The 13,212-nt window shown below is 38.1% G+C and overlaps 1 protein-coding gene across 3 annotated transcripts in view; it reads right to left on the bottom strand.

Moving 5' to 3' along the window:
- Positions 1-13,212, bottom strand: part of PTPRR (protein tyrosine phosphatase receptor type R) — a 218,430-nt gene that overhangs the window by 27,682 nt on the left and 177,536 nt on the right. For all 3 annotated transcript variants that reach the window (XM_004583029.2, XM_058673533.1, XM_058673532.1), the window contains 2 exons: positions 8,893-8,972; positions 8,362-8,499 (listed from right to left, as the gene is read on the bottom strand). In XM_004583029.2, the coding sequence (XP_004583086.2) occupies positions 8,362-8,499; positions 8,893-8,972 (218 nt within the window). The remainder of the gene's footprint in view (positions 1-8,361; positions 8,500-8,892; positions 8,973-13,212) is intronic.

Genomic DNA, 13,212 nt, shown 5'->3' on the forward strand with positions numbered 1-13,212 from the left:
ATTCAAAAAATCTATTTTTATGCATATTATTTTCACTATGATTACATATAGGTGCCATTATTTAAAAATACAGCAAAAATTTAAGCATAAATATAAGTTCATGCTAATTATTGTTTTACTCCTTAAACACCAAAGAGAACTGCATATTTTTAAGGACACATTTTAATGATTAAGAATATAAAAAATGAAAGTTGATATCTTGAAGCCAGGGAAGCAGTGTTAATTTTAGAAACCTTGTTTAAAAGGCACTTGTTTTCTCTCTCTCTGGCTCTCTCTCTCTCTCTTTCTCTCTCACACACACACACACACACACACACACACACACAAACACACACACTTTCATATAGAAAATCCTTCATTTGTTGCTTTCAGTTGGGATTTTTTTAGTAGCCAGGATATTATGTGAAAGTCCTACAGAAACACTTCAAAGATCGAATACTTAAAGACTCAAAGATCAGCAAAAAGATGACAGAACTAAAGGTAAAGTGTATACAGTATCGGAAACTCACTTCTAGGTGTTGGCATGTCAAAATCTTAAACCAACTACTCCACCTGCAAGAGCCAAGGAGTAAGTCCTTTGCCTACCTGGATCACAGTTTCTTTTAAAACAAGACAGTCTTATTTCCTCCGCATTCGGATCCATTTACAAAAGAAGTAAATAGTTCCAGCTTCAATTCTGTGCCACCCAGAACTGCCAGGCAATTAGACTAATGTTTTACCCTGCCTAACTTAGTATTAAAATGACAACCTTTTTAGTTTTTAAATAGCATAGAACAACTTAACTCCCTTTGAATCTAAAAGTTTTCAAAAATCTGAAAATTGTCCATTTTGTTCAAGGTAATGATACTAACCAATTTGCCTGGATTCTTTCAAGGGAGCATCAAGTATTTTACTACAAAACTATGTACTGTGAACTACCGTGTATCTTAAAACCTATACCTCCTTTCCAAGGAAGTGACAAAGAAATCATGAAAATGGAATTGGTCAAGGAAAGAGACATGCAGAGTTGGCACTGGTGCCCCATGGATCCTCTGTCTCATGAAGCAGCACAGCCATGTGGGAAGGCAGCTCTGGAAAGCAGAGACTCACTGCCTGCTCCCTGACACCTGACATTAGGTGAGCAGGATTTCGCGCCTACTTGATCCATGGAAGCATCAGTGCCTGCTCTCCCAAGCTTTCTGTGCCCTCTTGAATGTTTTTCTCGACTCTACCAAAAACAAAACAAAACAAAACAAAACAAAAAAACAATTGGCAGCCAGCTCCCAGCAGACAATGCAATGTGACTTGCTCATTCAAACAGCCTTAAATTAAGCACCCCATCTCCTTTCTGAAATACAATGGCTTATTTTTACACACTGAATACATTCCCTCCTCTACTCCCTTTTTAGAAAAAAAAAATAAGAAAAAAAAAGATAGAAAAAGAGACCAGATAAATGTGGGTGCTTCTGAATATGAATACAGGGGAACTGCAAGTGTAGTAGCTTCTGAACAGGGGTTCACTCTTCACATTGCTTCCCTGAACCACGTTTCAGGGTTTCTTTATTGTGGTGCCAACAATGGTATAAAAGGGGCAGAAAAAGCAAGGAAAGACAACACTGTCTTATAGATAAAACTGTGAGATCACATGAACCGTAGGTAATTCAATACGGCATTCTGTCTAGCAGAATGCCACTCTGTATCATCACTCTTCTGCTAATGTGGCTGATCTTTTCCTCATTATTATAAATTCCAAGAATCCATCATTTAGCGGAAAAGTGAGGTTTTCAGAGGTTTGTGTATCTCTTGTACAAAAGAAGTATTTACCAAATCCTGACTGAAAAGGTGTGGGATGTGAACTGACCCTTTGGCATCACTGCTCTATAGCGAAAGCAAAATGCAATGCAAAGCAAAGCCAGCTCCTAATTTTGTGATCTCTTTTATTCCCCTTTTTATTCTTCCCTCTTAGCCATACCATATAAGAGCTAGAAGGATTTCTAGCTAGTAAGCGGGGTTGCCTGGAAATAAAATATGCATTTTGAACTTAATTTTTAGATCCTATACATTTAAAACCAAAGGGATTTTGCTCTAGGCGCAAACTCAAACCACTTTTAAGTAGAAAATGGCTCTACATACACCAAAAGAAAGTGCTTCATTTTATTTGGGTTCTATTAACGTGTAAGGGAAGGATAGAATGAATCAGATTTTCATTATTCTGGTTAGTCTTATTTTTAGTATTGCCACCAAATGCGTAGTGATTTTATGTTAAAAATGCTATCAACCAACATAATATTGATATGGACTTAGGCAGGCAGTTAGTTCAGGGTCATGAGTTTGGAAGCCCAAATTCCCTGGCCTATGTGATCCCTTCTGCCCACTGTGAGTCAAATGATGCTTGCCTATCACTGCCTGGGGCCTTCGTGGGAGATGTTGCATAGCCACTCCCCTTTCAAGCCCCTTAAAGGCCCATCCTGAGGAGGAGTTTTTTCTCTTGGTCTCTCGATGCCTTCCTCATCCTCTTGCTTCCTAGGGATGGACTCTGAGATTGGAAGGTAACAATCTACCTCCTGTCCTACTCTCCTTGAACGTGTCCCACATGGTTCTGTCTGCCTCACCTTCTGAATTAACCTTACTGCTTTCTTAAGCCTGTGTTTAAAATGTTCTTTAAGGAAGAGATAAGAACCCAGGAAATAAATATTAGACCCAAACCTAAACCACAATATTACTATTGAATATCTTTCATAATCCTTTGAGGTAAGTTGAGTGGGTAGTAGGAAATATTACTATTTAAAAATCTTTTTATTGCTGAGGAAACTGAACTCAATTGTTTTGGTGTTGATGAGAGTTTGGGAGAGTCTCTGGGGAGCTAGGATCCTCTGAGAAAATATCACTTTCTGAATTCAACGTTCCATGTTTGATTTTCCCACTGATCCTTAACCAATCCAATTTAAGGATAGCATTAACCCAGTGCCCCCGCTTCCCTCCATGGAACCTGCAGAGGCTGCAGAAGCACTGTGTGTTTGTGGTCCTCTCTGACTCAGCGCTTTTGATACCACCTGTTGAGTTATGCATTCCATAAGTTGTGCCTATACCAAAACTTGTTCCATAAATTGGCCACTGAACTCAGTTGCGAAGCCCAGTCATTTAGTTACTGTGTAAGTCGAGGAGATGAGAGGGTATGTTGGGGCTCAGAAAACTCCACTTTCAAAGACAGTGCTTTTGGCATATTGAGTACTTGGAACCAGGGGATAGAAAAGCCTCAGAAGCAGCCTCAGTTGCAAAGTCTATCTTTGACCTCCCTCCTACCTCTCTGTTAGCCTCTCCAAAGCACAGGAAGAGGCTGTTTCTGAAGTTCCCGTATCTGACTGCGGGAAGTTCTTCCAGAAGGAATGCGATTGTGATAAGTCTCCTCCCTACAATCTCTTCAAACAGGGAGATTCATTCACAGGAAAGAAGACTAGAATTGACACCACACCCAGGACCCACAGGAACCTTGCCCAATGCCATTGTCTGGGCTCAGGGCCATTTATCTCTCCTAAACAGCCTTTACTCTTTTTTTTTTTTTTTAAATTGCCCATAGCCCATCTCCCTCTCTCTTGTTGAAAGGAATAAAGAAGCTTCTAAAATTGGACCCAGTGTGATGGCTCAGTGGCTAAATCTTTACCTTGCAATGGCCAGGATCTCATACGGGCACTAGTTCGTGCCATTGCTCTTCCACTTCCCTTCCAGCTCCCTGCTTGTGGCCTGGGAAAGCAGTAGAGGATGGCTCAAAACTTTGGGACCCTGCACCCATGTGGGAGACTCACAGGAGACTCCTGGCTCTTGGCTTCAGATTAGCTCAACTCTGGCCATTACGGTCATGTGGGGAGTAAACCAGTGGACAGATCTTGCTCTCTGTATCTCTATCAGTCTGACTTTCCAATACAAATAAATAAACATTAAAAAAAATTAGCTTCTAAAATCACACTGAGTTTTTGGGTACTCACTTTCCATTCTTGTGATGCTTTCGCACACATAATACATTTTTATGCCTCTTCCCTGTGCATCTGCCTATCACTGGCCTATGTCAGTCGCCTCAAGAATATAACCTTTAGTGGGCAGACAGAAAGTTACCTTGTACTCATAGGCAGTAGTAATACAGAATTTCCGGCAAGGCTATCAAATCCTTGGTCATTTATAAAATGGGATTACAATGCCTGGGGTGGCTGTCTAGAGTGAGGCCAAGCTGCATTTCCATTTACATGAGGGGTACCACGTCTGAGACCAGGCACTCTTGTTGCAGGTTTTACAGTGTCTTTAGTTTCTCTGCTCTTCATTATTTCTAAGTAACAATTAATTATTTACTGTCTTAGTGTGTCTTTCCCTTTTAGACTATAAACTCTATTTGGGATGGTTATTTGCTGGCTTTAGCAGTAAAGATAAAATTCAGGTGTCTACACTAATGCTTGATAGCAGATAGTTGATAAAAGACATATTTTATAAGGAGAAAATACACACTGAATGTCATTGAGGTTAGCTGGAAAATCCTGATACTGGAAATGATGATACAATTAGGTGTCTGGAAAACACACACAGGGAACATGGTTTTTTAGAATTTCACATCATTTTACCAGATAATTTCTCATCTAGGAATAATCTTCATGCAGTAGAGATGTGAACACAAATCAGAAAAAATCTAAGCATATATTTATCAGAAAGTGATTTTTAAAGTAGTTTCTCCATGAAAGGAGAGGTGAGCCTTTGTTTTGGTCTTTGTATTGTTCAAATTGGAGTAGTTTGTTTTTATTTTATCTGTTGTAGCTTTTTAAACTTCTGATGCATTTATCAGATATATCTGGTGATATCAATGTCAAACATATCAAGTTTTGCACCTTTAATTCGTGATCTGTTCCTTGTTTGTTCCTGGAGCTAGTCATAGTTACAAATACATCAATAAAGATTTTGACTTTCTTTGTTTTTGTACATTTCTATTCTGTCCTGACTATCCAAGATGTAAATATATGTCATACCACAGAAGAGCTTTGATGTTTTATAGATCAAAATGATACCGACAAGTCTGGCTTAAAAGAAATGCACAGTAGACTTCACACTACCAGGAAAACACTGTTTATCAAAAATGTGCCAACTTTCAATTGTGTTAAGCGTCATTGTTTGGAATAGACAAAAATCATTTCCTCCCAAAAATATGTAGGTGGTGTTATCTTTAGAAGTTCCCAGGCTTTATGTTTTCTTGAATCTTTCTACTTTCTAATAAATAAAAAAGGATTCCTTGCCATCTTTCTTTTAAAGAATTCCAATACTCAAAAAAATTCCAATACTCTCAATTACTTTTTTTAAAAAAAATTTTTTACTAATTATTTTGCATTATGTGATCTCAATTACTTTTTATAAAAATAAAATAAACAAAAAATGAAAATATAGAAATGAAAAATCAATTTTTATATTACTATAAATGAAATTGAATTTTGTCAATCCCGAACTTGATCTTCATTTAGATAAATCTCAAAAAGTTAATTCCCCTCAAAGGAAAGAAACACTTAAAACACAAAGTTCAAGTTATTCTATTTACTACGAATTATATAAATCATTCCACTAGTGGAGAGTGAGACAGAGAGATAGAAAGAGAGAACAGAGACACAGAGAGAGAGAGAGAAGAAAAGAGATAGACAGAAAGAGCTCCTATCTGCTGGTTCACTCAGCAAATGCTCACAATTATCCAGTTGAGCAAGAGGAAAGACAGGAGATAGGAAATCAATGCAAAACTCTCCTGTGGGTGTCAGGGATGCCACAACTTGTCCCATCATGGCTGACTTCCAAGTTCCCATTACCGGAAAGCTGGAACTGGGAGTGGAGCTGACACTTGAATCCAGACAGTGGTGTGAGACATGGGTGTCTCAATCAGTGTAACCAATGGTCTAGCCCTACTAGAACTAAGACCTGCCACTATTTGGCATGATTATAAATCTATTTGATTTTGTTTTTGATTTTGCAAAAATAACGTTGTAACTCTTCTATGTTTCTTTTTCTGTTTTTTTTTTTTTTTCTTTTTGGACTTTTTTTTTACAAGTTATATTCTCCCTTCTATTAGATACGATATTTTACATTCCTCCAGTCTTTCAATGACTAGTCTTAAATTTTCGTATGCCTATTTCAAGTCTTACTTTATTGTTTTCTCTCTTTTTTATAATGAATAAAAAAACATTTTAACTTTCTCTGTGTTCTCAGATCTTAAATATCATCAGTTGTCAGTGTTTAATTCTACCTTCATATACCTCACTATTTCTAACATTGGAGTTGTTCTTTTCCTAATGTAAATCTTCATTCAATATTTCTCAAAATTCTTTTTATAAGATTGTGTTGTTGATACTTTCTTTCAATCTTTGCTTATTTGAAATATCTGATCCACTACTTATTACTTATTATTTCTAACCTTGCAATTCTATGTAGTGAGATCTTTCTCCCACTTTCATGTCTGTTTTTGGGTAGTTTTTAGACTAAAATTCTTTCCTGTCCTTTTGATAATAACATACTCCTTTGTCAATTTTTTTTTATGTTTGTGTGCCTATTTAAAAAGTGTCTATAATTTTTCTTGCTTTAATTCTTGTAGATCTAGAATGTTTGCATATAGAAAAGTTTAGCCTTTGTTTCTATGAAGAATCACAAAATAATACCAACATGATATTCTTAGGTTGATTATTCCATCTGTTATTATTCTAAGTTTTGTATTCTGAAATTTCTTGGCTATGAATATGCAACAGTATATATATTTTTTAGCCCATATGAAAGTTAGATTGATGTCTTAGTACAGTCTTATTTTACTGGTAAGATTTATTCATTTATTTAGACTTATTATTTGAAAGTGAAGTGAAGACAGGAGATACACAGAGAGACAGAAACTCCCATCACCCGGTTCACTGCCCACATGCTTGGTAGGAAACCAACTACGTGAAACATCAGCACTGCCACTAGGCATAGGGGGAAGGTAGAAACAGGAGTCAGAGCTAACTTCCAGCAATAGCCAAAGCTAGCCCAATGAGTGAAGCAGGCATCCAGGTGTACAGCTGAACTGCTGGGTCAAATGCCTGCTTGACAGCTTTATTTTTATGATGCACCATTTTATGTAAAGTCTCATAACTCCTGATGCCTGTGAGCCCTGGTTTGTCTCTAGTGCTTGTTTGGGCATTACAACACGAGTAACATGTTGTTGTGTGAATTCATGCATTGTATTCAATTTTTACACATCTTTTACTTTCTCACCAAGTTCTGCTTTGTATGATGTTTTGTATTTTATCCAGTGCAACTGGCTTTGTAGTGGGAATTTTTCTAAGCTATTACATAAGTTTTACACACCCATGAAGGCATGAGTATATACAAACACATCTTTTAAACTTGAAGAGTCTTTCTAACTCTAAAGGTAAACGTCACATCATAAATAGCCATGCAAGAATTCTCAGAAGCTTGCTGTGTTGACTGCCTGGTGCTGGGTGTGAAAGAACTGAGGCGTATGTACAGTAATTTTGTTGTGCCACCTCAAGTTTCCATATCAGGTTCATAGAAATGTGTTTGTTAGTAATCTGCACAGTGAATTAGAAAACATGACTTCACACTTATTGGTCACAAGCATATTTGCTTTAAGGAGTAAACTTCAGAAAAATATTTCATTCGTTGCAGCAGAAATGGGGTTAAAAAAAGTACCAGGTTTAAGAAATTTACATATTGCTATTGGGTGAGCCTGGATTCTCTCAGTTAAGTCCAAGATTATACTACACTCAGTGCTTATCCTTCACGAAAGGGCATGGGGAGAACTCAGTGTCTCTGAACTCCTTTTGGTAAAATCCTCAGAAAGAAATTTTAATAAGAAAACAAACATAAAGGCTGATATCTGGCCATAAATTATCCCAATAAGATGCCCTAAAACATAACAGGAAGATAAGATAGCAGCCTTCAGTAATCACACACTTAATTTTTACGAAGCGAAATAGAGAATTAGTATTGTGAAAGCTAAATCCTTAGCACAGATGACCAGTATAGAAATAAAATTTGATTTTGTCTGTTTATTGAATTTTTATTGTGAAGCTATTGAAACAGTTGCTCAGTTACTGTAACTTCTTCCATTTTGTTTCTCTCCAAAATCTCACTTTGTTTAAACGAGGCTTATCTTGCCCGAGCCTTTTAATGCCAAAATGCCTTTCTTGCCTGAAAGAAAACTGTCAATGAATGATACCAGTTTTTCTTATAGAAGTATAAAATGACCTAGCCTTCAAATGTCTCAAAGATCCCATTTGAAACAAATCCATTCTAAGTGCATAGTGATTTTCCTTATACAACGTCTCTTCTATGGTAATAGAAGATCAATGATATTCAGAGCTTGGCTGAAGAGCATACCTCATTTTTTTCTTTAAGTTTGGTGATCATAACAATCACTGGGCTGTCTTCCTGCCAAACCATCTGCCAGAAGTCATTCACGGTGTTGATCATTGGACCCTGGGTGGCAATGAACGCTTTCTCTTGGCCACTATAGCCCTGGTTGAAACAAAAAGACAAAAACATTGGCTTTAAGTTCATATTCTGCAGTGAAAGTTTAGGGGAAAAATTTTCAGGACAAAAACCAACTGTGCCCCTGATAACAACACAGCCTTCAGCAGGTTGGTTATTCTTTTCAGAAAGTCAAAACAGCATTCTGGAGGAGGGGTTGCCACTCACTCCTCATCAGAGTGTCCATGTAGGGCCATGGGCTCACCTTTTGGGTGGGCTCACCGCTAGCATCAATACGACAGTGACAACAACAGATTTTCCAGTGACTAAGTTCAATTGAACTTAACATACTCTAACATTAAAACAAAAACAAAAAACACAGCAATTCCAAATAGTAAGTCGATTTGCTCACCAGAAAAACATTCATATTTATTTACTTACCCTAATATAATTAGCATTAATGTAGGTGCTCAATGAGTCCGTTACATTTTTTGGTCTTAAACATACTCTACTGAGGGGATCTAATAAAGAAAAAAAAATACACTAAGTGGACACATTCATTTTAAAAACCCATAACAAGAGAAGAGTACACCCATTGACTTAGACATTGATAATAGGGCATGAGTTCACATTTGGGGCATGTGTGTTCTACTTGATCCACTTGCATTTATGGAAGGAAATATGTGCCCACTTGACACTTTTTCCTGACTTAAATTTCACTGGTAACCCTGAGATAACGAAGTCCCATTCATATCACTTTTCATGGAGTTTGGTTCTTGGCTCTATTCCTAATGTGCTCACCTTCTTGCCTCTCTTCTTCCTTGGATTTGGAACTTGCTTCACTTTCCCCACTCCCTGCACTCTCCCGTTTCCTCCTACTTTATAAGCTTCTTTTATCTTGTCTATGCCTTTAGATCCCAACATCTTTCCCCGGCTTTTTTTTTAAAGATTTATTTATTTTATTACAAAGTCAGATATACAGAGAGGAAGAGAGACAGAGAGGAAGATCTTCCGTCCGATGATTCACTCCCCAAGTGAGCGCAACGGCTGGTGCTGCGCCGATCCAAAGCCAGGAGCCAGGAACTTCTTCCAGGTCTCCCACGTGGGTGCACGGTCCCAAGTCCTTGGGCCGTCCTCGACTGCTTTCCCAGGCCACAAGCAGGGAGCTGGATGGGAAGTGGAGCTGCTGGGATTAGAACCGGCGTCCATATGGGATCCCGGAGCGTTCAAGCCGAGGACTTTAGCCGTTAGGCCACGCTGCCAGGCCTTTTCCCTGGCTTTTGCCACCTTCTCTTCCACTACTGACAGTGCAATGTAAGACACATAATGAACCAGTCTCATTCACCTTAAGAAATCAAGGGATCTGGCCAGGATAAAAGCTGATGAGGCAAGATCAGGCTGGAATCTAAAAGTGTAGATGAGATAAAACAAGCAGGATGACTCCAGAGACCCTTTTGATCAGTTAACAATGGCCCAAGTCAGGATGTAACTGGACAGTGGACATTGCGATATTAAGAAAGCAACACGGAACTCTCTTGAGATCTGAGTTTTGAGCTCTTCAGGCCATCTCACCTACAGAGCTATCTTGGAGGCAGGTAGCTGTGAAGCAAAGCACCCTCTTACAGCAGACACTGGGACCTTGAATCATGTGTCCAGTGTCAGTCTTATTCCTGCAACCCTATGGCAGGGACACCTTTGGAGGAGGAAGCTATCATCAAACATTCAAAAGCTCTTCTTTGCACCCAAATCTTTAGAAATCATGAGAGGTTTCAACATTTTCTGCAATCATTGGGGCAGGGGTAGATTGGTTCGCTTGCACGGGCCATTCCCAAAAAAGACCTTATTCATATTTATTTTTTTCAAAGCATGCCCTTCAAAGAATATAAGTTTCATTTCCCTCCAAAACCAAAATCTACCTCTGATGGTAAAACTTTTGGCTGTACCTATAATTTAGCATGCTCTTTATGATGTCAAAGGACTTCTGCTGGACTTTTCATCCCTCATCTAACAGGACTTGAATTCCTGTGCAGCTGTATTTTAACATTTAGAATGAAATCATTCCTTCGTTTCTTTGCACATCTTTTCTCTACCATATGGATTAAAACTCTTGGCAGAACATAAAATAGCAAAGAAGCAGAAAGAGAAGGCAGAGAGATGTGAACAATGGTAAGGAACACACTATACCAACTCAGCCTGGAGTGGGAGATTCGACCGGAGACTTTTGACTGAACTGTGCCGTAGCCTCTTCTGAGTCCGTGTGGTGATATGCGGGATTTTTACTGTCACTGGCTGGAGCATACAAAGACATGTCCGGCCTTCTCTCACATACATACTCCAGGGTGTATGTTAAGAGCTACGAACATCCACCCTCCTTTTTCTTTGGAAAACAGATCTCAGGTTCTGCTTGGGAACTCGATACAGTACACAACTGAAGACTTCTCTCACCATGCTTTGAAATCAGCTGTGATCATACGACAACGTTCCCATTTTCAATGTGTGGGAGAAATGCTGTGTGTGATGCGATTTAAGTGAGGGGTGATGTTGTCCTTGTGCTATTTCTTAGTCTTGCTGCTTAGGACAAGCTTATGGTGACCAGCATCTTGTGTCATGCGAGTTAAGGTGATGTCATGCAGATGGTGAATTAATCGGAGAGCAGTCTGGATGCCTGCTGTGCCAAGGCTGCTATCACATCCTGGCAGATCAGGCTTGAAAAAGAAATGCATTTCCAACTTATTGAAATCATTGTTATTTTGCTAGTGTTTAATATTATACTATACATTAACTTTTGTAATATATTTTAGTAAGAAATGTTTTTTTCACTAATGAGTTCTACCTAGCGAAGCATCAAATAAAGTAGGTTTTATGCATATTCATGTATTATATTTAGGATTTCTTAGAGTTCAGACATTCAATAAGTATCAAGATCTATAAGAGAAAACTTTTTAGTAACATGATAAAAAATTCCTTGTGCTCTAAAATTAAGTCCATAGGCTTTACAGTGAGTCAGTAGGACACTTGTAGTTATCACATCACACTGAATTGCCCTAAATTGCTTGTTGGATTGATTTTTCCCTCCTTTCTTGCCCTGTAACAAATTTAGGCTCTGTTCTGAATCTTTTTTTTTTTTTTTTTTGGTGCTTAGAAGAAGTTGTCTTTACCTCCTGTAGCAGTTTGTCCACTGACAGTAGGAACATGAGATATTGGATGTATTCTTAGTGTTAGCCACATTGCTGTTGCTAAGGCACAGTGATCATTTTCTTGTGAATCCAATGAATCCATCATGGTACTTTTTTCATGTCCTACATACAGCATTAAAAAGCTTCTAACCTTAATATGTATTTTTGAAGTTTTCTCCTTTCCTCAGATTCTGGGACACAGTATTCTAGTTTTCTTGCTACTTCTCTGCTGGTCTGTTTTCCATTACTAGGGCCCAAGTGCTTGGGCCATCAGTTACTGCCTCCTAGGGTATGTATCCACAGGAAGTTGGATTTGAAAGTGTGCCCAGGACTCCAACCCCTCACTCCCTGATGTGCCATCTGGACAGCCCTTTTGGCCAGTTTAGTCGCTGTACCAAGCCATGCCCCTTGATATTTACTATTATCATTGTTTTTTGTTCTTTAGCATTTAATATTTCTCTATACTGAAAGACTCTAAAATCCAATCTTCTAAGGTTTTCTGAATAGAGAAATATATTGTAAATTATTTAGATAATTTAGAATAAGTGATCTTTTTTTAAAAAAGAAGTTCAGTGATTACATGCATAAAGGAAAATTGGATTAAACTGACTTGGAATCTGATTTTGCACTTTCAGGCTTCACAGGGTTGTCATTATGCTAACGTATTTTGTGAATTTCTAAGAAAACATTATGTGTAAGCCTGTGTGTACATTGAACTCACACTTACTGTAGTGATTACATATATTGATCATTCAGACAGTTAGCATTACCCAGTAGGGCTATCTGTGAAAATGGAAATGTGCACTAAGTAGTCCCACAATGTAGCCTGTAGTCATTGTGGCTGTTGAGCACTTGCAAGGTGGGTAGGATGGACTGAGGAACTGAGCTTTTAAATTTACTTAACTTGATTGCTTTAAGTGTAAATGTACACAGGCCTGTAGGCCTAGAGGACATCCCTGCTCCTTGTGGAGGGGAATTGTGGCAGATCTACTATCTTCTCCATGACCTCATCAATAGCAACTTCCCTGGGTTCATATTCTTTTGGAGCCTATATTTTTGTGCATCGTAAAGCCTTCCTCATTCAACAGGGCTCAGCTCAAGAAATACCTTCCTGGCCTTCCAGGAAGAATTAAGATTTTACTTCTCTGTGTGGCCTCTCTGGATTTCGTTCAGAGTTTATCATTCTGTGTTTCAGTGCTGAACTCTCCGTGACCCACCGAATCATAGCAAGCTCTGGACTTAACTTTTGCATCCTCTGAGATTGGTAAGGGTTTATGGAGCGTTAATAACAGAATGCATTTGCACTAGAGGTAGTTTTGATTTTCTTAATTTTTTTCTTTTTCTTTTTTTTTTTTTTAAGCAAAGGATATAAGGAGAGTTACAGTATCTATTGATTATATGTCTGCGCAAACACCCTAAATCATTTAGGCATGAAAACAGACTCACTTTCTTCAGTTTTTATAACTCCTATGATTTATGGGGAAGTATATCTCAAAATATTTTAAAATAGATTTCCTGCCAAATCTAATTTCCAAATAGTTAAAGTCTTCCAAATACTTTTTATAAAAAAATCAAGAATACAACC

The sequence above is a fragment of the Ochotona princeps genome, chromosome 15, assembly GCF_030435755.1.
Source record: "Ochotona princeps isolate mOchPri1 chromosome 15, mOchPri1.hap1, whole genome shotgun sequence".
Taxonomy (NCBI): Eukaryota; Metazoa; Chordata; class Mammalia; order Lagomorpha; family Ochotonidae; genus Ochotona; species Ochotona princeps.